The sequence below is a fragment of the Corvus kubaryi genome, unplaced genomic scaffold (assembly GCF_017639235.1).
Source record: "Corvus kubaryi isolate FWS band 111438036 unplaced genomic scaffold, C.kubaryi_AGA036_p1.0 37397, whole genome shotgun sequence".
NCBI classification, from domain to species: Eukaryota; Metazoa; Chordata; class Aves; order Passeriformes; family Corvidae; genus Corvus; species Corvus kubaryi.
This window is the reverse complement of record NW_024581136.1, coordinates 11,616,791-11,638,122: the sequence shown is the minus strand read 5'-3', so window position 1 is coordinate 11,638,122 and position 21,332 is coordinate 11,616,791. Positions and strand designations below refer to the sequence as shown.

The following is a 21,332-nucleotide window of genomic DNA, read 5'->3' as shown; positions in this document are numbered from 1 at the left end:
CGGTTCCCCGCCGCCCCTCGGTTCCCCGCCGCCGGCCACCAGCTCCTGGCCGCGGGGCAGCGCCCCCAGCCCCGCCTCCTGCACGCCGCGGGTGAAGCCCCCCTGCTCCTGCACCCCCGGGGCCACTCCACCGCCCTCCGGCACCGCCGGGCTCAGCCCCTCGCCCTCCGGCACCCCTGGCGCCCCGCTCGCCCCCTGCCCCCGGATGGTGCACGCGGCGGCGGGCCCCGCCCCGGCCCCGCACGCTGGGGAAGCCCCCCCGCGCCGCGCCGCTGGAGCTCCGGAGCTCCGACTCCGCCGCCCCTTCCTCCCCTCCTGCCCCCCCGCGCCTCCTCCTGCCGCCGCCGCCGCCGGGAGCCCGGACGGCCCCCGACCCGCCCCCGGCCCCGCTCTTAAAGGCGCCGCCCCGCCGCTTTACGTAACGGCGGGGGTGAGGACGGACAGACGGACAAGTGGATGGATGGATGGATGAGCACGGGGATGGACGCACGGACGGACTCACCACGGAGCAGCGCCAGGCCCCGGGACCGATCCGCTGCACCGGGGACGCGGGCTGCCCTGCGCTGCCCAAATGCCTGCTCCCAGGTGAGTTGGAAAGGGCTGTTCCCCGTTCCCTCTGCCCTGGCGGGGCTGGCGCTGCCCGGCCGCAGCAGGGCTCCCGCAGCCCCGGCCCGGCCTCTCGGGACGCTTTGCTCAGTTACCGCAGGGAGAGAGCCCTGCCAGGCGCGGGCAGGAGCTGCGGGAAACGACGTGCTTCCAACAAGTAAATCATCCCCGGGGGAAGAGGAGGGACCAGAGCTATGCCGGGACAGCCCATAAAGCTCGAGCTGGGCTCCTGGAGAAGCTGCCACTCACCCAAATAGTGTGACTTCTCAGGATGTGGTGAAAGGTGAGAGCAGTATGAGGGAGGGGGGAGGACAGCAGAGAGAAACTGACCATATTTAAATGCAGACCCCCAAACCCCTGGGGTCGCACCTGAGCAGGCCTCTGGGGCTGAGGAGGCACCTCCTGCCCTCCCAGAGCTCTAAGCAGTCTCCACCTGTGTATTTGTACCTTGGCCCATGGGACCTCCAGGATGACAGAGAGCGTGGACAATGCAGGAGACAGTACTGGTTTCCTGGGACACAACCAGCCACAGGCCTGGCCAGCCACCTTCTCAACAGCAGAGACCTGCAAGGCCACAGCCAGGGGGAAACCTGACATTTGCTCCTTCTCCCATCCTTCACCTGTACACCGCAGGCTTTTCAGAGTCAACACTGTGACGGAAAGGCAAGGAGGTAGGACATGGCCATGAAAGGAGGGGGAGGTCTGGGGGCTTGCATAGAGTTGTGCTCCTCCACCTCATTACCAGAGTCCTCATTCCAGTTGTCTGTGAGGAGGCAGGACTCAGCTGAGCAGCACTGTGAAGTTCAGATTTGCTACTGCACATCAACAAAGTGGTAGTGGAGCTGCCACGTACCAGCCCTGATGGAGCAGGATAACAGCCCCCCTCTCCAGCTGCCCAAGCTCACCCATAGCCACAATGCCCCAACAGCATCATGGCTCTGCAGGAAGTCACAAGAGAAGGTGAATGTTCAAGCTTCAAAATCTTTATTAAAGCAGACAGCAGGTAATCCAGAACCCCACAAGAGAAGCTGAGTGTTGAAGCTTCAAAAATACTTTATTCAAGCAAACAGCAGGTAATCCAGAAACAGTTTAGCACCCCACAGAAGTCAGATGCCAGCACTGAGCAAGGCATCCCAACATTGCAGTAGTCACGGCTGTGCTGCCTAGCCAGGAGACAAGCTTTGTCTTCTGTCTCTCTCTGCTGGCTATAATGCACAAGATTAAGTCTGATATCAAGATGCATGCAAACACCACAGTGAGGACTCCCAGACAGCAGCTCTTAGATGCCATCCAGAGAAATGGCACTAGGAAACACTAACACAGACAGGGCTGTAGAAGTTAGAGAGTTAAGAGAAGTTAAGGAAGAGCAACAAGTTGCACAAGCCTGGGCATCCGGTTTCTAGAGACAGATGAAAATCCAGCCCTCCAAGCTGGTGAGCACTGAGCTCAGTAACTAGGCTGGGGGCTGGTCCCTTCCCACTTCTTGTGGAGCTCCAGCTGAACAATGTTCTTTCCCTCAAGGACTACTGCTGGGGCTGAGGCCACTCACTCAGGTTAGGTTTAAATGCCAGATCAAACTGCAGAGTTTAGGTTAAAATTAAGCCGCAGGTTAGGTTTAAATGCCAGATCAAACTGCAGAGTACAGGGCTAGCAACAGCCACTGGGAGCAGGCAGCACAGTTTAGCAGGTGTCACACATCAGCAGTGCTCAGTTTCGGGTCACACAGCAGAGCGGCACCATTAGAAAGCTGCCACTGATTTTCCTCCCTCCATGCAATACCCAAGGGGGCAAGACTGGAATTTCCAGGCAGAACTGGAGAGTGAGCAGCCCGTGCACACACACCAGCACCCTCCCAGTGCCACAGTAGGCCAGCCTCTCAAAGTGTTATGTGCACCCAATCCAGAGCAGTGACCAAAGCCCTCCAGACAGCTGTCAGCCCCAAGCCCTACATTCACCTTTAATTCCTCAGGTCTTTGTAACTGATTTGAAGGAAGCTTACTACACCACAGAGCACACAGTCTAACTAGCCTAGTTTCCACTAAACACTCAAGCACCACTCCCGTGACTGGAGGCAGGAAGCCAATTCAACACAGCACAGCTATTTGAAACAGTTCAGCCTATGGAGAAGGAAGAGTCTAAGGATGTACATAACAGACTGAAATTCGTATCTGCATCACCACAGGAGAGTGAAAAAATAGGACTGCAGGAAATTAATCCATGTTAGATACTAACCATCAAGCTTCGCAGATGACATTGCGTGATAAGCATAGAACAATTATGGGAAACACTGTCCCCGATAATTACGTACACCCATAGTGCAACATATGGAGGTCACTGCCTCCGATATAACACTGTGGTAGGCAAAAACTACCTTGTTCTTTACACATTATGGGAGACACTGCCCCCGATAATGTCAGTTAGGTTTCATGATACATAAGGTACTGGAAGTTTGCAGGAAGCTGCCACTTAAAAATCGTGCCAATGCCTAATCTGAGGTACAGGGAGTTTGTGTGTGTTGCCACAGGTGGAATTAGGGCTACACAGCAAGGCCCTCTGCTGGGGCTAGGGCCAGGAAGGAAGCTGCGCTCCCTGTGAGAGCAACACGGCATCCAGAAGGGGGAGCAGAAAGAAGTCTGAAGCCCACAGAGGGGCACAGACCCTGCAAGGAAGCCAAATTTCTAGTATTGGAATTTCCATCCAGGTTTTCAGCATTTCAAGGATTACTTTGGAGCGCAACCTGGAGACTCACTACCAGGTTTGCACCTTCGTTTTCTTCCAGAGGGGTGTTTTTGCCACAGAAAGCTTAACTGCTAGTTTTCCAAACTTTTTGAGGGGCTTGTTTTGATTATTTTAAATGCAAAGTTCCAGTATCATGTTTGATTGTAATAGCAGATGCTGCTTTATTCAAAAACGACAGTATAACTGTCATAATTATGGAAGGCACTGCTTCCGATAATTATCTTCTATAAAAAAACACACCATTTATAGTGAACACTGTCACTGATAAATAAATAAAGAAATAAATATCTCAGTGCCAAACAAGAGCCAACCTGCAAAATGACATCAGTCAAACAGGGTTTGGCCAACAAGAGACTTGATTTCACACAAGGCCCCTGAGCAGCAAGGTCTGAAGTGCCAGTCTAAAGCCATTTCTCAGTGCTGCAGGACTCACTGAGGTGCCAGCCGAGGATATAAAGGGGACATTGGATAATCTTTGGGTCATTTTCCCTGGGTATTGATATCTGCCTTGGCAGAAGCAAGCCTGCAAGATGTCACTGGGACCCTGCTGTTGAGTAAAGGCAGGCTGGGCACTTCAGAGCTTGCTGGTAATCCAGCACATGCGGGCTATTAATACATTGTTTAATTTTTGAACTGCAGCTCTCTGCAGCTTCCTGTCAAGAGAAGGGATCCTCATTACAAGTGTTCAGAGGAATTCATTCCCTGTTTTGTCACTAGGTTTAGGTGGCCAACAATTGAAAGTCTGAATAGATGAGAGTCCTCCCCACTCAAGGTACCAGTTCAGGAAACACCTGAGCTCTTAGTGCTCAAGTACACTGGAGGCAGGAAACTCCATAAACAGCTGTACATGACCAGTTTGGACTGCGGTTAGACGGGAGCCTGGTCAGAGGAGACTTTATGGTAATCTTAGTACTGCTTTAAAACTGCCTCCTGTGAATTTGTCAAGGTGAGATTTAAATTTTAGGCTCAACTTTGGTCAAAAACATTTTGTTGCCAGAATATCTACAAGAAAGTAATGCCATGTTAGGGAGTGGGTTTCACTTAGGTTTCAGGGGATTTTGGTTAGGTTTCACAATATATAAGGTACTGGAAGTCTGCAGGAAGCTGCCATTTAAAAATTGTGCCAATGCCTCATCTGAGGTACAGGGAGTTTGTGTGTGTTGCTACAGGTGGAACTAGATCTACACAGCAAGGCCCTCTGCTGGGGCTGGGGCCAGGAAGGAAGCTGTGCTCCCTGTGAGAGCACACAGCTCTCCTGTACCTTAGATGGGTAATCCAGATGTTTGCTGTGTCTAGATTTCGTTGTCCGTGTTCCAGATATCACCCACTAAAGCATTGGCAGCCCCTTTAATGGTCCAGGTCGCCAGGGCCAGTTGTTCTTTCAGCTTGTTCACATCCACACTGTCCCTGTTGACTTCCAGCTGCTCCAGGTTCTCCAGCAGACTCTGCAGGGTGTGGGAGCCTTTGCCAAAGAAGATATGGCGGAAGGGAGCATCTTTTGGTGAGAGGTATGGGGAGAGGAAGTCGTATTCCACCTGAGTAGAGGTGCAAATTTAGGGTTATACTCTCACCTCCCAAGTTTTTCTTTCCTTATCTGCCCCAAGACAAGCTGCCGATCTCTGATCCCCACTCAGCCCTTTCTCACAGCAGCTCTGCAAGGGCCAGACCCTCTCTCGTGAGCAAGTGCAGAACTGTCACGTTCCCACTAAGCAAGTGGAAGAGACACCAGTCTGCCCATGGCCCCTTAGGGAAAGGCCCATCCCAGCCAGCACTCTCTTCCTCTGTGAAGGAAGAAAAACCAGTTGAAGATACCCACCTTCATCATCCTGTCATTCAGGGATCTGCGGACAATCCTGTTTTCCCTGTCACTGTTTGCGATGTCTCTTCTCAGTGCATCTGCAGCTCGCTGGAAGTCTCCACGGGCATAAAACAGCCATTTCAAGGTCAGCCCCAGTGCCTGCAAGGGAGGAGCTGTTAGCAAACCTGATTTTCTTCTTTTGCTGCTCTCTTACCAAAAGAAAGTGTTGTTTTTTGGGGGGTTTTTTTTGCCAGTTTAGCCAAGTAGCAGAACAAGTTCCTGGCAGGCTCTTCTGAGGTCACTCCCTACCCACAGTTTCTTGTAGACTTTCAGCAGAGGTGCAAATGAGATGCAAAGCTGCACTATGCTGTGATTGATAACCAGAGAAGAAACTGTTCACATCCACTTCCTCAAGAGCTCACAACAGCCAGATCAGCTAAATCTGTCTGTCACAGCTACTCTGCCTGCACTGCTCCATAAGGAACATCAATTCTGATCACACTTCACTACCCTTTTATGTCTAAAAGGGAAAGATATCCATCCTGCTGTATCCACTGGCACAGGGCTTTATTAGCACATGGCCCCATGATCATCAGGGTGAACTCAGAGTCCTTCTTACCTTCACTTCGGAATCGAAGGGCAAAATCTTTTCCTGGAATGATAGCAATTCTTCACTGTATCTATCGAAGTCTAGGAAGAGCTCATGATCATGGGTCAGCCTGAGAGCTATTTGTCCAGCAACTTCTGCAGCAGTACGCATGAGAGGATACAACTTGTCAGTCTTCGCTTTCAGGTTAGCCAAAGTGTCCTGAGTAGTGCCCAAAAAGGAATATTCATCACCTTCCTACAAGAAAAGAGGTATTGGAGTTAGCCAAGAATGCTTTTCCAGTTAAGACTTTTTTCATCCCCCGCCACAGGTTACTTGTTACTTCTACCACATCCCATCTCCCTGTGCTGTTAAGGAGCAAAGACTCAAGTGGCAAAACTCCAAAGCACAGGGAAGGGAATGGAGCTCCTGGCTCTCATCCCTCACAGCTTCCAGCAACCAGCAAGATGTTCTGCTTGTTATTTAGACCCAAAGACATTTACCCCCTCAGAGCTCACTGCGGAAGTATAGGTGGGAAAATCTCACCACCCAGTCTGGTGTTTGCAGCAGCCTCCAACCCTTCCTGTCAGGGTAACTCAAATATTTTTGTGAAACAAGTCTGACACTAACAAACCCCAAGCATTCCTAAGAGAGGGAGCTGCTATCACTAAGGCGCCCAGCTGCACACCTGCAGGCTGCTGGGCTGATGTCACCCCCAAGCTGCTGCAGCAGCAGACCTGAACAGCCTGAGGTAGTACTTGCTCTGGGCAATGATATTGCTTCCACAATGCCCTCTGCTTGGTGACCAGTAGGCTGTAGAACAGTCTTTCAATGGATGCAGCAACAGCTTGACATCTTCTTACTGCTTTTAGCTTTGGATTCTGAGCCTCCAGAAAAGCAAGTGACCTCTCTCCCCAAAAACCTGCAAGTATTCAGTACTTTGCAACGGAGACTGTAGGCCAGCCTTGTCCCAGGAGCAGCTGTGACAGCAAGTCCTGCCACAGCCACCAGGTTCAGAGTCTGCACCTCCTCCCTCTGAGAGGCTCTCGCAGAGGGAGTGAGCTTGGGACAGCACCTTGTGCTCTGCCATCCTGGAGAGCAGATGTCCTTACAGCACTCTGCGTGGAATGGGCACACCAGGCAAGCACACGTTACTTACATCGTAGAAACCAAAGGAAACCACTGGGATTCCTGAGTAGGCCAGAAAAGGGAATGCTGCATTATCCAGATCAAGGGGAACCCTGCAGAAGATAAGCACTGAGTAGTTACCAACTGGTTTGGGTAGCCCAGGAGAAAAGCTACAAGCTCTACAACTGAAGCTCTGAGCCAACTGGACTACTCTGTCCAGACAAGACTGAAAGAGTCCCAACCAAATCTCTGGACCTACTTGTCCATTCCATTGGACTTGGCACAAGGCTCTTCTTGTTCCACAAGGAGGTGTCTGGGCTGCCTCAGCCAGCTTGGGGCAGCAGTTAGTGCTGTACCGTTCATGCTTGCCTGACCCCACATCAGAAGGTAGAGCCCACCCCAGACAGCAGTATGACACTCAAACAGAATCCATAAGGTTTGCTCCTTTATGGAGATCTGCTTTCCCAAAGGGATGGATGACAATACTTACACGCTCTTTACCCAGTCAGAGCCAACTCTGCTATACAGGTATCTCAAATCCATTGTGGGGTCCTTTACCTGCACAGAGATGACAGTCAGTGCACTTGTTCCGACCTCTGCTTGGGCTTCCAGGTCCATCCTGGAGCTTATGCTGCTGTGCAGATGCCAGAAGCAGGTGTGCTCCCCTGACCTTTCTCCACACAGGCACATCTGCCACTGAACTGTGGCATTTGCTGATTTTAGATTTTTCATGTGTGAACTGCAATTCCCAGAGCCCAGCTCATTTCAGAGAGGGCCCTTCAGAATATCCCAAGTTTTTCTCCTAAATGGGTCTTTCTCCTCAGAAGGTATCCAGTGGGGAAAGGGACCCAGCACAGCTCTGTCTGCTTTCAGTTCCTCCTAAAACCACAGTCACCTTGATCAGACCAAGGCCCTTCAACTCACCCTCTTCATAGTTGTCTCCAGCAATGAGTAGAGCAATGGGCTAGCAGAAATCTTTATATGTTTGGAGCCTGCAAAAAATGAAAAGGTATTTGACATGGTGGCACAATCAACCACTACTGCTAGAGCTGCCCAGCCCTGATCTACAGCTACAGTTGCCAAAGGATCGTCAAAAGGCACAGGACAGTCTACTGCAATTTAGCAGAGCTGACTCCTCATGGCTTAGGCTGTATCAGCCTTCCAGCTTCAATGACAGCTGGAGAATAAATGGACTCACACCATTCTTCAGCCAAGCACCCACCAGCCACCTCTGGCACAGCCCCCATTCCTAGAGGGATGTCTGTTCAAGCTATTCTAATCCCACCCAATTTCGAGAAACTCAAAAGAGTAGCAGGTTACCCAGGACTGCAGTATCCAAGTTGATGTAAGTGAAGGCTTTGGCATGCAGCGTGGTGGCGTACCCCTAGAACAAAACGAGCATTTTAATAAGATGAGCAGCAGCAAGTCAACACTGAGATGTTTAATGCACAGGAATAACTGCACAGCCATCCTGCAGAATTCTATTAAACAGACAATACCTCCAGCCACTCGGTAGCACCCACAGCTCCGTACTCTCCCGCACTCCAGCTAGCAAAGATAATGCTGCGCCGTGGTTTGTAGTCATCTGTAAAGAGAGAGAGACTGAGATGTCTGCCCTTCCCCCATGGAGATGCAGATTAGCACTGCGGGCCTGGGATGATGAATTGCCCGCTCCTGAGACAGCGCTGCTGCAGAGAAATGTGCACACTGCATGGACACTGTACCCTGCCCCCACGTGCTGCAGAACTGCGCAGGAGAACAATGCTGTCTGCATTTCCATCCTGTTTTGTTTAGCAGCCTGAGCCCAAAATTAACCCTGGAGACAAGTGTGCTCATACTAAGTGCCACCATGCAGTCCCCACTGCTCCAGCTGGTCAGACACTTCAGAGTTTTCCCACTTCAGGCCTGGCTGTCCAACAGACAGCTCAAGTTTAAGGTTTGCGTCATGTGTTATCCAAGGACACTCTTGTATTTGAGCCATACCAGATACAGGCAGGCAGTCCCTTGGAAGTGAGTGCTCACTGCAGACAAGATGTATTAGACAAGTAACAGCTTCTCAGGAAGCTTTCTCAGATTCCCTACACCTTCTAAAGGACTGCTTTGCAATTAGGCTTTCCAGTGTTAACACACACAGAGCTAGACCTGCATCACCTCCCACCGTCATGCTTTTGTTCACAAATATTTACCATTTTTCACCATGTCCGAGATCACACGGGCAAGTTCCAACAAGATGGCAGTGCCAACGCCAGCCTTGGCCGCTCCTGGCCCCCAGGAGTCTCTCTGGGCTCCGAGCACAACGTACCGATCTGTAAAGGAGACAAGATCAAGACCTGAGCTGCAAGCTTCAGATTGCAAAAGCCACTTATGAGAAGAGCAGCTTTCAGCTTCTGTACTAGGAAGAGAGTCTCTGCAGTCTGATCCCTGAATCTGGCACACTGAGTCCTTTCATTTAGCCTTTCCCTGGCAGCACAGTTCAGATTTCTCTTTGATCCTCAGGGGAAGGCCTTGGTTCTGCCGAGAAAGAACTGTTGTCTGTCTGGGAGCAGCTGTCACATTCCAATGACCACAGAAGAGGAAGGGTTCCTCTCAAGATTGAGCCACAATGCAGCTGCTGTTACCTGGTTCTTCAAATCCCTTGATAACACCAAAGATGTTCAGAATCTTCCTGTCCACCATAACGTTGTTCACGGCCAGTTTCACTGTCATCTTGCTGTTGCTGCTCACTGTCACCTTACATCCCATGATACCAGATGTCCACTCCTCAAGGCATTTTTCTCCATCCATTTTTCTGAGAGAAAAAAGAAGATCCTTTAAACTCATTATCCAGCTCTGACCTCATTCAGCTATCGTGTGAAAAATGCACACCTGCAACTGCAGGTGCAACCTTGTTCAGGGCCTGCCTAGGAGAGAGCTTGCACTAATTATGCGGGGAGGGGTAGAATGCAGAGGCCGAGAGGAATCCAAATCTAGATTAAGTTCAGTCTTTAAGACATGAGACACCGACAAGTGACACTTCTCCAGCTAGTTCCAGAACACGCTCCCTGCCATACACAGCAGAGAGCAGCAGAGAGCTCTGTCTCACAGCACCTCAACACCATCCTCACTCCTGCAAGAGGCCACAGCACCTTAGCCTGCAGACAGGAGAAACGGTTACCTGAACAGTGCGGCTGCTGCTTGGCTAGAGATAGTCTGAACAGGAATGCGAGGTAGTCCAGAAGATTCCACTGGTGGGAACTGTGTGTGATTGAAAGAAGGGAAGCCTGGGGTGTAAGGGTCTCCAGTTCCAAGGTGGGCCTGTGAAAAGCAAGAGGAGTCCTCAAGTCTCACCAGGGTCCAACAGTTTTCACCTACACAAGGGCACTGCTGAGCCAGAGGCCTGCAGGACTGCCCCAGCCTGCAGCCTACAGCCAGAGAGGTTCTTGGCAACAGGGGAGCCAGTTGCATACTCACATGTCCAAAGGGGACAAGCAAATCTGTTTTCTTGTAATCTGAGGGATCCAGGTACATCAGGGCACCAACTGCTCCTTCCTCTCTGGCATTTGCAGCCTGCAGCAAAGAGAAACATTAACTGCACATCTGTACTGCAAGCAAGGGGAGTCCAGGCAAGAACATGGAGTAATGGTGTGAAGGGTTGTGCTCCTCAGTGCCCAACTCCACAACAGATTTTAACAGCTACCTGACAGATACATAAGGCAGCTAAATCCTAGCAGCTCAGCCCTGCTCCAGACAAACTGTGTCTAACATCCTTTTGAACAGTTAGCACACAGTGCAGTGTTTCAGTCTATGATTCCTTCAGCTTATACTTGCTCCTTGGAGCACCTTAAAATTTAATATTATTTAATTTTGATTATCCTCCCTCTGTTTTCCCAAAATGAGGTTAGTTTCAAGACAAGCAGCCACTGGAGACTCATCTTCACATGGAAAATGGAGGAAGAGTGGACCAGCCAGGTCCCTGTTTAACACACCAACAACCCAGCTCTGGTACGCCACTGGTACAAACACTCTTGCAAGGCTAGACACCAGTTTGAAAAGTGGGAATGGGATTGGAGAATCAGTGACCACACTTCTCGGAAGCACTTTCCAACACTGCCTGTGTCAGATGCCTGCAGACAGGCTGAGTCCAACTGCAGAGGGTCCTGTGCCCCAGCCCCGCCAGGAGCACCCATCTGAGGGGCAGCTCTGGTCAGATACGGAACAGGCTTGCATACAGAAGCACTTGGATCCTTTAGGCTGCTTGGCTATTTGGTTCTATTCTTTACAGAGGGAACACTACAGCAGCATGCAAGGCCACCAGCTGGACACACAGTGCCAGCACTGCCACTTGGTCCAAGGGAACAGTCAGCAAGGGCCCAAGTGAGACACTGCAGCCAAGCTTTGAAAGTATCTGGCTACAGCAGCAAGAGGTGGCCTGGAGGCAAGGCTGTCCTGCTTCTTGCAGCCTTATGGCTGTATCTAGTGATATTAGCCAGCTCTGCATCCTGGTGCTCCCAGGCTGCCTCCCTCTGCCTCCCAGCCCCACCACTCCAGAGTCCTGGTTGTTCCAGCAAATTGCCCGAGGCCAAGAAGAATGGCACCATGAACAGTAACAAGCTCTGCTCAGCCTCAGTGTCCAGACCTGCACGTGGAGCCTTAGTGCAAACAAGCAAGACCAGGCCTGCAGAACAATCCTACATACATGAGTTCTACACACCTGAAGAAAGACATACCTCTGTGCCTCAAAGACTAGGAAGCATAGCTTCCTGTTGCCAGGTATGGCCAGCCTGTGGGGCAGCCACTGCTTACCTTCTCAGCAAGGGTTATTTTTCCAGCTCTGAAGATGATTATAGTCCCATTCATTGGAACACCCGTATTTCGTATCTGCTGAAAGTCCTCTTTCCGTCCATAGTTCACATAGATGGGTTTGCCCTGGAATAGAAACACTGGTTATGAATGCAGCAGTCCTAGGTCAGTAAGACACCTGAAACAGCTTACTGTTAACAGTAGGGAGCTGAAGCTCAGCAATGTAAACTGATCCTGTCCAACATGCCTGTTGGAGCAGCACTTCTGCCAAGGTTCTGTCTGGATCCCAGCAGGGAAGTTTAAAGTTACTCCTGCATCTTGCTGCAGTAAGAATACATGGGCCCACTCCTCTCCCCACTGTGACCACCCACCCCAGCTCTCTTAACTGGGGAGGGCTTTATACACTCCGCATCTTAAAGGGACTTATTTTGGACACATTTTTCTACGCATGCAGACACATTTCCAGGATCCTCCTGGAGTCACTTACAGTAACTGTGTCGCTCTTGCTGTATGCCACATATGCATCAGGACTCTCCAGTAACTCTTCTGGACCACCATTTTCTATAATGAACACTTGGTTGTTGCTACTGTTAAATGTAAAGAGACAGCATTATACTCTCATACAACAATTTAATTAACTCAGTATTCTGAGTCAGTATTCTGAGTGTATTCAGTTTGTGCTCTAACAATTCTGATCAAGTCAACAGAGCCTGAAACAGGCAGACTCATCCCAATACCCATGCAAGAATCTCTGGAGTTGGTCAGAGACATTAACAAAGGCTGATTTCTAAGACAAGTAGTAGAAAGAATCTCTGCTTCCAAGTCTCTCAGTCACCTCCTAAGAGAAGCTAAGCAAACTCATTTCCCCTGACAAAAAGGCCAAGTAAGACATGAGGGTGTGAGCTGTCAGACAACACAGTGACTGCTGACACCCTCCTGAGCTACTGGAGGAGCCACTACCAGGTGTGCAGCCCTGTCTGGGTGACAAGACAGAGTGGCCTGTGCTAGCAGTTTTAGATACAGGGAATCTGCCTTTCAGCTGAGTTTTTACTCAAGTTTGTTTTCTCTCCAATTCCTAAGCACACTTGGAGGAAACAGCTGCCCCAGGAAACATCCAGAGTGCTGCTACTAGACCCTCTGGATTTAGAAAGCCTGAGAAGAGGCAGGAGCAGTTATTGCTTGGCTGGATTGAGGTCATCTTTGGAGAGTGATAACTAGCTCACAATTTTCACATCATTTTAAGCAGAAATCACGTTTGCTCAAGACTGCGGGTATCCATGCTATATGGAAGAGATGTGCATCTCTTCATTAACGTACCTGCCTTTATCCTGCAGCCTGATGTAGTGCTCATCATTCCACACATCATCCAAGCGGAAGCTGGTGAACTGGTCATGAATGTAGCTGGCAGTGGTCTCGTCTTCAAACTTGCCAGCTTCAAAAGAATTCTTACCTTCTCTTTGCCTGTAGGTAACAGATATACATGCAGCTTAGGCTACAGCACCAGGTTGCACTGCAGCCTGCAAAGCCATTTAAGCCTGTGTTTAACACACCCCACCCTACATCACCTGTAAGGCCCTTGTTCTGCAAATGAGCTCGAGTTCTGCTCACAGGCCGTACCTCTCTCAAAGCTCTAGCTAAGCTTTCTGGAACTGTTACCTCAGGTTGGCCTCAAGATGCACAGCTGACAGTTTAGCTGACAACATGTTTCTGAGTTCAGGCCAGTATAAGATACGTGGTACAGGAACCTCTTCCTCCTCTGTTCCATCATCTGAGAAGTAAGATGCAGTAGGAGTCATCTCACAGTTGCCACTTCCATCCAGACACCTGTTAACCCTCTGCATTCGTCCACGGTAACTCAAGTAGCCGATGAGAAACCCTGTGGACAGAACAGGTATTTCTTTGTGCTGCAGAAAGATGACTGAACCAGCCCCCCACCACACAGCTCCACAGTTAAGATGCATCTGCTCTCACACCATTTTTGACAAGCTGGCTTACCCAAGGACAGACAGAATTATGCAGCCTGACATTTTGCCTGAGCTGGCATGTTTTAAGGGGCACTGTAAATCTGATCTTGCACTTGGCAGAGTCCCTCCAGCATCACTTGGGAAGGAGAATGCTCACTTTCGGCCAATGGCAGTGTTAAAATCCTTAAGAGACAAGTACCAAAGGCTTTACTCATCTGTTGAGCCACATCTCTACAGAAGTGTTAGGCGTTAATGGAGGGAAAACCAAACTTCCACATGGACCAGTTTTCCCTTTAGCTAAGTCACAGTTCCACTGTCAAACGCCACAATTCTTTGTGCCAGTGCTGTACCTTAAGTCTGAGCTAGACATATTTAGTGATAAGAGGCTCCAGCCTGGATCCCAGTTGTTGAATTATCACCCAAAACAATACAGATTCAAATTTAACAGCCTTGGATTACATACAATACCAGAGTCCACTTCATGCAGCTGCCTCCCACCCTTCCTTACCAATCAAAAGGAGGAGGACAGCTGCCATGACTATGAAGCAGAGGTTCTTGCCATTCCTCCGTGGAGGAGACATGCTGGCATGCAGGTGCTCTGGTCTCCCAATTTCCCCTCCTTCCTCATCATCAGCAGCCAGCTTCATCTCCACGTGGCTGTTGTCTCCATCCATTTGCCGGGCAATGCTGAAGCGTGTGTATGACGTTGGCTCACCACCAAACTGTGTGGAAAGATGTGATGGAAGAGTTGGCTCCACCAGCCTACAGTCCTTGCAGCCAGCTGCACCTGTGCTCCAGCCCGAACACTGCTTGTCCATCTACAGCTGCCCTAGTGCAGGGAGTGTTTGGTCTGTCAGTAAGTCAAGCTGGATGCTTTAAACACAGTTAAGACTCTGACCCAGTCAGGGTCTCCAGAGTCTATTTAGATTCCATTTACCCTGCACAAGTTTGGAGCCACACTGATCGGAGTTTAGCCTGGAGTCTGTTACAGATATGAAGCAGCCAATGGCATTGGCATTTCCCACGTGACCCCATGGCTGAGGTTGAGTCAAACAGAAACTCCTGGTCTTAATCAGCAGAACACAGATCTGACTTCAATGAGTACAACTTGCACTTTGATGAAGACAGGGGAAAGGGAAGGCAACCGTCCATGGCTGTGCCTTTGAGCCACATCCACTTTGATGTAAATACTCTCATGCAGCACCCAGATAATTTTGTATTAAACTGCCTAAGGCTACCCTTAAATTACACTACTGGTAGTGTTACAAAGCAGCTGGGCTGAAGAGAGATGACCCATGGGCACCGTGCTACCTCAGCTAATGTGAAAGCTGAGGCTACGCCTCTTGCACCCACCAACAACTAGCACTGTTTGACAGGTTTTTACCACTGCCCCAGCAGAGCTTCCAGTCTGGAGCCCACTTTCCTAAACAGGTGCAAGGCACGGCCTCCCACAGAACAGCAGCCCGTGGACAAGGCAGCTGCTCAGATTAACTCAATTCCTGGCATAGCCAGGCACTGGCTGAACCACTCAGCTTCCATTAGAGACGCTGAAATTGCCTGGTTGTGCTGGAGAGTGGAGTGAGACTGGTAAAAGGCCAAAGGAGTAGCTTTGGGAGCAGCACTCCTGCAGCCCTCTCCTCTGTACTGGAGAAGCAGCTGGTGACAAGCACACAAGCCCTGTTACAAGCTCAGCAGCTCATCCACAGTTCTCAGCTCACTCTCAAACTATATGTTAGAGCTGGAAGTGAAGAGACCAGATATCTGCTTGCTTGGGCAAAAGAAACCAATGTCATTTCAGACCTGCAGTTCCACTCTGGCCCACGCTGCCCACAATGAAGTGACTGCCTGCTCAGATTTTGGAAAGGGCAGCACTGCAGTCTGTCCTAACACTCTCCCCTGCTCAGCTGCTCCACAGCTTGGCTTCCCTCACACTTGAGGCATGTCCTCACACAGAGAACATGCCCCAACCCCACATATCCTCCATTCTTGTTCAGAGACCAAACCACCACACTCACAGTCCTAGCCTCGGGTCATTTCACAATCCAAGCTCTCTAGGACTGGCAGGCTTGGCTGAACAAGTTCAGAAGTCCCTCCTCCTGCACATTTGTTTCAAGCACAGGTTGCTTTCAAAAGCTGGACTTGAGGTTGAATTCCCACCTCCCAAGTAACAATAGAACACATGTTGACTGTCCCAGTAGCATTTGAATGGCTTCCTCTGCAGCACTTCCCTCTGCAACTTTGTTCAAGACCCGCCCCCCCCCCCCCCTTTCTTACCAGTTTTCTGAGAGACCCAAGACATGATAGCAGTTAATGATAACCCCACCAGCAATGAGCCACTTGAGCCACTTCCTTATCATGGCCAGCTACTTGCAGTGACATTTGGCTCACCAGCCACACAGCAGCATCTAACGCTGCTTTGGATTCATCATCTTCTCCACTACTGATAAGGAGTGATATTTTTTTGAATAAATATAGCTCACTACTGATCAAATATCTTTCATACAGTTCCATCAACACAGCCACCTGTTGCACAGGATAGCTATATTCAATTCTACAACCAGTGTATGTTCAAATAGATAACAAACAACATGGAAAAAGTATAAAAATAATATTATACAATCTCATACACGGATGTTGTTGAACCTTTCTTCTGCAGTATTGTCAGTGCACCAAGAGACAAACAACATTGGGGTACTACGTCTTACCAAGTTAGAGATTGCTGCTCTGGCATGGTCCATTGCCTTCTGGATGAATGCAAACCAACTTTACCAAAGCCCTAGAAGTTCAGAATATAACAAGTCAGGTCAGGCTGTTCCCCTGCCCCTCTGTTACACACCTGAAGCCAGTCACTGCCAATAGTGCACTGCTTGCCCATGGATTTTCTGTGCATACTTCCACCTAAGTCACTATGTTGGTGAACCTCCATCAACCTTCAATGCAACCTAAAAGTTCCCACAGCAATTATAAGCTCCAATGAACACATCAACTCTTTCTTTGAGCTTTGGGCATAGTGAAATGTGTACAAATGAGGAATACAGTCTCCAGTGGCTAAGTTCAGCCAAGGGTCTTATTAATGGCGGGGACATCTCAACTCAGTGAGTGCTGGCAAGAAGCATTTACTCAGCTGTGACAATGGCCTCTAGATATCTAAAGTTCCTGGGGTCTGTCTCAATGACAGGAAGAGTCCAGCTGGAAGAGAGAAGTGGCACAAGGCCATAAGGCAAAGCAGCACAAACTCCAACCCTGATAAAACACTTCTAATACGAACATCCCGCCTAGATGGCTATGTTCTCTACCACTTTATGAAGGCAATTTCTGTTTTGAAAAGTCTCTGAAAATTGCTAAGAGCATCTCCCCAAATTCATTTCAGCAACTGTTAAAATCTTAACTTCTCTGTAAACAGCGAACATATCTGAAAGCTAAACTGTAACTTATTTACTTCTCCATTTCTTCGTGAAAAATGTTTGTAATTTAGTGAATGACTAGACAGGTGTTGAGGTTGGGAGTAAGCAACCCCAGTATGCCCTGAAGCAGTGCTGCTAAGAAATGGCTCTGCTCTTCAGGTGCACGTGGATTAGCTCTACACCTGGGAGCTCTGCAAGGTTTTATTTGGACAGCAAAGGTTAATAGTGGCCATTGCTTATTTCACCTTTTATTTAGGGGAAGAACACATGGCAGTGAAACACCGACAGATTTGAGAAGCCTTTCCCAAGTGACAACCTGAGGCCGCAGGCTCCCACCAGGGCACGAGTGGACTGAGCAGATGGAAAGGTCGCTAGAAGCAAACCCGGGAAGACGCAGGGAAGCACAAAGGGCCTGCGGCCAGCGCACCTGGTAGGGATGCTGGCCGGGTGCGCGATGTCTCCCCGAGCCCCTGCGGCCAGGCCCCAATCGTTCAGAAATAAGGCGAAAAAAAAAAAAAGAGAGAGAGAAAAGCGAGCACGTTTGAGCAGCCGCCCCACAGGGATGGGCGGCCCCGGTATCGCGAACAGGGCCCGGCTGCGGTGCCCCAGATAAGCGGCGCGGGCGATACGCTGCCGGCCGCGGGCACGTCTCCCCCGTGCCCGCCGTGGGAGACGTGCGGGGCCGCGGCGGCGGCGGGGCCGCTCTGCGCTCCCCGCCAAGGTCAGCGGGCACTGCCGCATGCGACGCGGCCGCGTGCCGCCGCCCGGGGCCCCTGCGCCTGCCATCGCCCCTGCCATCGCCCCTGCGCCACCGCCTCCCTCCCTCCCTCTCTCTCTCTCTCTCCCGCCTCCCGCCCGTCCATCCCGCCCCGCTTCCCGGCCTCCCGCGCCCGCTCACCCGCTCCGCCGCCGCGCCGGCTCAACTGAGCGGCCGTGCCGTGTGCGCCCTTTGCAGCCCGGCGCAGGCCCGGCCAATCGCCGAGCGCGATCATTTTTCGCCACACTGGCCCCGCCTCCCCGCTCCCCTCCACCCAGCACGGAGCCGCGGGCACGTCCCTGCTGCGCCTTTGCTGCTGATGCGGGTCTGCGGTCCGCTGCCCGCACAGCTCCCCCACGGGCTCGGGCGTGTGGCTCCTGCGTGCCCTGCCTGGCCCTGCGAGCGTAAGGAAGCGCAGAATCATAGAAGACACCTCCAAGGTCATCCAGTCCAGCCATCAACCCAGCACCATCCCCATAACCCCTAAACCATTAAACCGTGTGATCCAGTACCAGATCCAGGCACCTCGTAAACACTTGCAGGGTGACCCCATCACCTCTCTAGGAAACCTATTCCAGTGCCTGACCACCCCAACAGGGAAAAAAAATTTCTAATACCTAGTCTGAATCTCCCATCTCAGCTAAAGGCCATTTCCTCTAGTACTCTCTCTGTAGGCATGGTAGAAGAGAGTGGTTCCCTCCTCACGATGACCTCATTCCTTTATAAAGAATGAAACTGCATTCTTTATAAATTGCCTTTAGGTGCCCTTGGTACGAGCCACTTGCCAAGTGGCAAGTGTTTCACTGGGTGCACACCAAGTCTCAGCTTCCCCTCAGGAAGGGCTGAAAGTGAGGCAGGGAGATGAGGTTAACACCCCTTTGTGGGAAGGCATGCTCGTACCGCAGTAGAAGAAGGAGCAGGTCACAGATTCAGCATTCCCACTCTCTCAGCATTTTGAGGGATGAGGGCAGGAAAAATATTTTCCTCCCTGGGTGGTGCAAACCAGACACAGGACTTGCTCTGGCTTGGGAAGCTCTCAGCATCCTCAGGTCCCAGCAAGTCACACATGCTCAGGGCTGCCTTTTTAGATCTGAATGGGCAGAGATGCCCGGGGTGCCTTTCTTTTGTGTTGAGCTGCACAGATTGCTATTTTATTTGTACGATGGGAAGCATGGTAGGTATTATGACTTCCAGCCCCTAAACACAAGAAGTATGGACAGCCCACATCAGGACACAGGCTGCCTGTGGCCCACTGTGAGAGCAAGTCACTACTTCCAGCCTCAGTCCTTCAGCTCAGGGCATCCCTCAAAAGCATGTCACAACTAGGGAACGCTTCAAGGTTCGTGTGTGCGCATGTTCTGCAGTACTGTGCTCGTTTGTCCCTTGCTCATTAGAAAAATAAATCAGTAGGCCCGGATTATTGCCTCAAATCCTCTCCCAGGAAAGAAGGATAGGAGCAGAAAGTTTGTAGTTTGGCAGAACACATGATTGCAAAGAGGATTATGTTTGGTGAAAAGCAATACATTCCTGCTCTGATAGAGGGGGGATTAACTAGACCTGAAATTCAGCGTGGCAGTCTGGAGACAAGTCTGTAAAGCGTCTCTCAAGCAAGACGTGCTGGTGGACCTGCCAGTTCTGTTTAGCAGAGGAAGTCTGAGCCAGGCTCCAGTGCCCAGGCTTTCTCTTCTCCAGGTTCATCCCTCCGCAGCTGTGGTGATGCCAGTCACAGGAGGGAAAACTATTGTCACTTGGCGTGTGACTGAACCGTGGGACATGGTGCTGGTGGCTGCCTTGGTGGAAGCCCAAGGTGTAAGAGGGTTCAGAAAGAGTTTAGATCAGTCCTGCAAGCTGGATCCTCTGATCATTTCTCACCGCAACAGTCTGGATACAGCCTGCAGCTCAGGAAAGTGTAAGCCGGGGAAAGCAGTCCCAGCTCCGCCCTGTTTTTTATGCTCCTCCTGAGCTCCCCCCGCCAAGCCCTCACCTTCCAGCAGCGCCTTTACCTGTGCACACCGTGCCAGGCGCAGGGCAGCGATTCCACACCGAGGTCCCGCCGAAGGAGGGACACCTGCAGGAGAGCTCAGGCTCGGGACGTTCCCTGGAGCAATGCCGCAACGCAGGCAAGGAAGGCGGCAGTCGGATTTATTCCTCCCCCTGGCCACCGTTCTGGGTGCCCCCCTTCCGGCTACAGGAGGGGAGGTGCTCCGCCGCGCCAGCCCCGACCTGCCCTGGCAGAGACTCGCTGCAGGTGTTTTCCGTTCCCTCTCACAACGTGCGTGCGCTGAGCAGTCAGTTCCCCATTTCTACACGTGCCGAGAAAAAGAGAAGAAAGCTGACATTCTAGAAACTCAGATATTTTTGCACCTCAGCTGGTGTTGGCAGTGAAATACCTTAAAATGAGAGTTCTTCAAAGGCAGTGCTGTGTACCCCTGAGCAGTGGAGCACCCTTCACCTTACAGGTGGTTGGGAGTTGGCTGGCTATCGGTGCTTGGTGGCTGGTGCCACCTCTCTCAGGGACACCTGTTGTTCACACAGCGGTGCCTGTACTGCTGGCGATGCTGAGCCCAGGTGCTCAGGCTGCCCAGTCCAGCCAAAAATCCTCACAAGGAGCAGAAAGTAAAAGCTGGGAAATAGATGAAGAGGATAGAGCATGTAGGATTGGTAACTGCTGACTTCTGATCTGTCTTCCCAGCATCAGGGTGTTCCTTCTCATTGTGGCCTGACTTGGTTATTTTAGGAGATGTCCTCGTGTCCTCTGAACTCCTGGGGGGCTTGTGAGTCCTCTGACTTGACTCAAATGACTCTGCATTCTTTTGTACCATATCTCATGATGTGACAGTGTTCTTCCTCTGGGATTCATGCTGAGAACATGAGATCAAAATGTGGGAAGGAAAATATGGTTTCACTTCAGTTTTGCAGCATAGCTGACCCTCGTGTGACCAGTTGTGTGACCCATGATAAGGCAATTTAAAAGCAGCCAAAACACATGCAGCTCTGAGGTTAGCTGGTTAGAGCATGGTGCTAGTAAGGTTAAGGTTGTGGGTTTGATCCCTGCATAGGCCATTCACTTAAGGGTTGGATTTGCTGGTTATTTTTGGTCCCTTCCAACTCAGATTATTCTGTGAAAATCTGCTTTGCCAGCATCTTATCACGAATGATGTTGTGAGGTGACTTGAACACTTCTATGGGAAGAAATACTGCAACTAACATGGCTCTTCAGTCTGGAAGGGATGGGAAAGCCAAGAACTAAATGCTACGGTGTGGTGCTAAGTTGGATGTGCTGTTGGGCTGAGGCCAAAGGTTGTGGGACATGCAGTGGCCTATGGGGTGGGAGGTAGTTATAGGGCTCCCATTGGCTGTGCACTCCATGGGACAGGGGCTGTGGGGCATTCCAGGCACCCCAGGGTGTAGAGGCAGAGAGGCAACAGATATCTGGGGACAAAAGAGAGACTTTGATCTTCTGCCCTGAATGGCAACTGCTTCCTCTGGATCCCAGCCACTCAGAGGAGTGGCAGTGCTAGCTCCTGCCTTCCTGGGAGCAGGTTTGAGGGATACTCTGTCTGTATGCCCT

General features: G+C 50.9%; 1 protein-coding gene and 1 long non-coding RNA gene across 3 annotated transcripts; one reads left to right on the top strand and one right to left on the bottom strand.

Annotated features, from left to right (window-relative positions):
- The first annotated feature begins 217 nt into the window (after nt 1-217).
- On the top strand, nt 218-1,898 carry LOC121670983. Its single transcript, XR_006018351.1, has 2 exons — nt 218-585; nt 698-1,898. It is a non-coding gene; the product is annotated as an uncharacterized LOC121670983 (long non-coding RNA).
- Nucleotides 1,574-20,048, bottom strand: TFRC (transferrin receptor). Of its 2 annotated transcripts, XM_042042042.1 has the most exons (19): nt 17,903-18,001; nt 16,306-16,376; nt 14,109-14,322; nt 13,293-13,512; nt 12,954-13,097; nt 12,124-12,223; nt 11,640-11,762; nt 10,308-10,403; nt 10,012-10,151; nt 9,476-9,645; nt 9,044-9,163; nt 8,357-8,442; nt 8,178-8,241; nt 7,782-7,849; nt 7,348-7,415; nt 6,889-6,970; nt 5,763-5,987; nt 5,162-5,302; nt 1,574-4,880 (listed from the first exon to the last, which is right to left on the bottom strand). In XM_042042042.1, the coding sequence occupies exons 2-19, from the start codon at nt 16,336-16,338 to the stop codon at nt 4,638-4,640; spliced, it is 2,337 nt and encodes a 778-aa protein (XP_041897976.1). In that variant the 5' UTR covers nt 16,339-16,376; nt 17,903-18,001; the 3' UTR covers nt 1,574-4,637. The 2 variants fall into 2 exon arrangements, with proteins under 2 accessions (XP_041897976.1, XP_041897977.1); XM_042042043.1 differs by lacking the exons at nt 16,306-16,376; nt 17,903-18,001 and adding an exon at nt 19,765-20,048.
- Nucleotides 20,049-21,332: the final 1,284 nt, after the last annotated feature.